The sequence below is a fragment of the Dendroctonus ponderosae genome, unplaced genomic scaffold (genome assembly GCF_020466585.1).
Source record: "Dendroctonus ponderosae isolate FM_Combo_2020 unplaced genomic scaffold, Dpon_F_20191213v2 Dpon_F_20191213_8, whole genome shotgun sequence".
Taxonomy (NCBI): domain Eukaryota; kingdom Metazoa; phylum Arthropoda; class Insecta; order Coleoptera; family Curculionidae; genus Dendroctonus; species Dendroctonus ponderosae.
Window position 1 is genome coordinate 12629240 of NW_026019016.1, and position 2695 is coordinate 12631934.

At 35.8% G+C, this 2695-nt stretch overlaps 1 protein-coding gene across 3 annotated transcripts in view; it reads right to left on the bottom strand.

The window, feature by feature from the left end:
* The window catches only part of LOC109541971 (ATP-dependent translocase ABCB1), an 11392-nt gene that overhangs the window by 7010 nt on the left and 1687 nt on the right, over positions 1 to 2695 (bottom strand). The window contains exons 1-4 of one of the 3 annotated variants that reach the window (XM_019910988.2): positions 2280 to 2380; positions 1348 to 1387; positions 933 to 1229; positions 558 to 658 (exon numbers count right to left, since the gene is read on the bottom strand). In XM_019910988.2, the coding sequence (XP_019766547.2) occupies positions 558 to 658; positions 933 to 1229; positions 1348 to 1387; positions 2280 to 2308 (467 nt within the window). In that variant the 5' untranslated portion in view covers positions 2309 to 2380. Of the gene's footprint in view, positions 1 to 557; positions 659 to 932; positions 1230 to 1347; positions 1388 to 1469; positions 2043 to 2279; positions 2381 to 2695 lie in introns of those variants that run through there. The other 2 variants (XM_019910987.2, XM_019910989.2) reach the window with 2 other exon arrangements.

Sequence of the window (2695 nt, forward strand, 5' to 3'; positions counted from 1 at the left end):
CATTTACACATGTCAAATCATTTATTTTATTTGTCAGTTTAGACTGCAAGGTCTCTTTTTGATAGCTAAAGTGGTATTGTTTTTTGTAATTGTAGCCGTGTTGGTCGTTATTTTAATATTATTATCGTGTTGCTAAGTTAAAATGAAGAATTATCCAAGAGAAGAGCGTATTGACCTGATTTTCACCCTTGGAGAATGTCATAAACATTGTTTATTGGCTTCTCGAGTTTATGCTCAAAAGTTTCCTGAAAGAAATTATCCTAAGCTATTAAAACCAACACTTATTTTGCTCAGAGAATCCAAAAATGCAATAAAATATAAGGTATTTCATTTAGAAAAACACAACTTTGATACTTTTGGGGCTTTTGGGACACTCTGTACATTACAAAAATATTTTTAAAATGTGCCTACCCGATAAGCGTCTGTGGATTCATCAAATAATACTTTGCAAAAAACAAACGGGCTAGCCGCAAACGTCCGTGCCGTATAGCGTGAATGACCCTGTATATTGAGTCGAAAAGTGTTGCTTTGAAAATTATAAACAATGCTTTACTCACTCGGTTATAATGCTGGCAAAATCGCCGGTTTGGTTTTGGTCGTACCAGCCAATGTCCTGATTGATCGTTTTTTCCATGAACAGTTTCCTCATTTTACATGTCTGCAAACTGTGGCTTTAGAAAATGGTTTCACTTTCTGCTGGGTCTTTTTTAGTGTTGAAATTTGCAATTTTTTCGCATTTTTTGTCCAACTTTGAGGGTTTTTTTTGGAGTCAACAAGCCAAATACTTAAGACATTTTGATACTGTTTTGAAGCTTCAATAATTCTCTGTCGAATCCGATATTGATTGACTTTTTGGCAACACTTTCTTTGCATTAAATTCGAAAAAGTGACCCATTTTGCGCTTGTTTAACCAACTTAAAAAAAATACTTACTTGTCTTAAGGAGCTTTGCGTGAAAAACACAACCGAAATGTAAGTGCAGACAAGGATAATCAATGCACTCACACTGGTCATGATGGCGAAATATTCGGTGCCATCGTACAGTTTCTCTGTGGTCAGTTTTTCTTCTTCGAATGTTAAATTGGCATTCATCGCTGTGGTGAAGTCCAGTAGAACACCAGAAACATCTCCGAACAGAACCATTAGATACGGTTGGAAAACGCCGCATATTATGGACGCGATTATTCCAACCGCTATTAAGAGTTTGTCGAGGAGTGTGGCAAATTGAAACTGGAAATTACCGAAGAAAAACCCAACAAAGTGATAGATAATGAGCGGGTATTTGAAGTCGCTCACACATAACTAAAGAGGTTTTAATTGGTTTAATTTGGCCCAAAAAATTACCTACCAGTTGATGATAGGGCACATCTGGCTGCCTCTCAGGTGGTCTGCAAAAAAGGAAAAATCGCAGTCAAGTTTTTTGGAAAACTTCGAAACAAAACCGAAATCGTCCACTAAAACTGTACTTACTCTTGCTGGTCACTGGAGTGATTTTTTTTAATTTCCATTGCAACCAGTGACTTCGAACGTCTAAACTGATTTACTTCAGACGCTCTTGACTTCTGAAAAAAAATCTATTCCGCACGCTTCCAACTTAACCAGCAATAATTGCTATCTGTCACACTTTTATTAGTCTTAACACTATGCCAGGCGTTAATTGGAAATTAAAGATTTTGAATTGAGCAACCTTAACATTGGCGACGTACTCATCTACTCAAATAGCGCCCAACTAGTTAAACCTTATCTAAATGTGGCTAATAATACTGTTTAATTGTAATTTTTTACTTTCATATTGCAAACAAATGCAAATTCAGTTTACTTTGGGATTTTCAAACTGGTTACCACTTAGCAACCAGATAAGGATATTGAAAGGTGGCCAGCAAAAGCTCCAGACTTAGCAGTGATGGATTTTTCATCGTTCCACCGCCCAAGTGTCAACTTTCTTCAACTAAACGTCTTTAAAATCCCCACAAATGTAGACACATCAGACAATGGGCAATAAAGATTGCCAAATGCTTGTTACAACAGAGCAATAAAGATTTTTTTGGTTTAAAATTAACAGTTTGTTATTATGACTGCTAAGCGCAGCTAATTTGCAAAACATTTGATAACTGATTAATTGAGCAATGTCTCCGTGTAAAGCTGAAAATTTTACAAATATACAGGGTGTCTTGTATTAAGGGGCAAATGATTAATAAATGTAAGCGGCAAGAAGAAATTCACTCACTTAACACGTAAAAACAGTAAAAAACATCTAATGGGTAGATATGGAAGACTTACCTCTTGAGCAACGGCTCGTTTTCAGACATTTTAGACCGGAATTAATGCATTTAGGCGGATAATTTGATTGAACTGAACCTGCTATGGGAAGTAAAGTGCCCCAATCTGTTGGGTTATCTCGAAATGTTATTATTAGATTTACTGATCCCAATAAAATGGAAAAGTCCGTGTAAAGTCTAAAACCGTGATTAACAGTTTATCGAAATTGACCATCCTGGCAATTGAATGTTTGTTAAGAATATTCAAGAATAAGTAAATATTATGATGAAAAAAGAAGAAAAGCCTGCGAAAACTTTGCATAGATTTACAAAAATTGTTCCGACGTGGAAAAAGGTCGGAAAAAAATTATCTGAATGCTAAGAAAGGTTTTCGTTCAAAAAACTACTATACAGAGTGACCCAAACACAAGTGGCGTG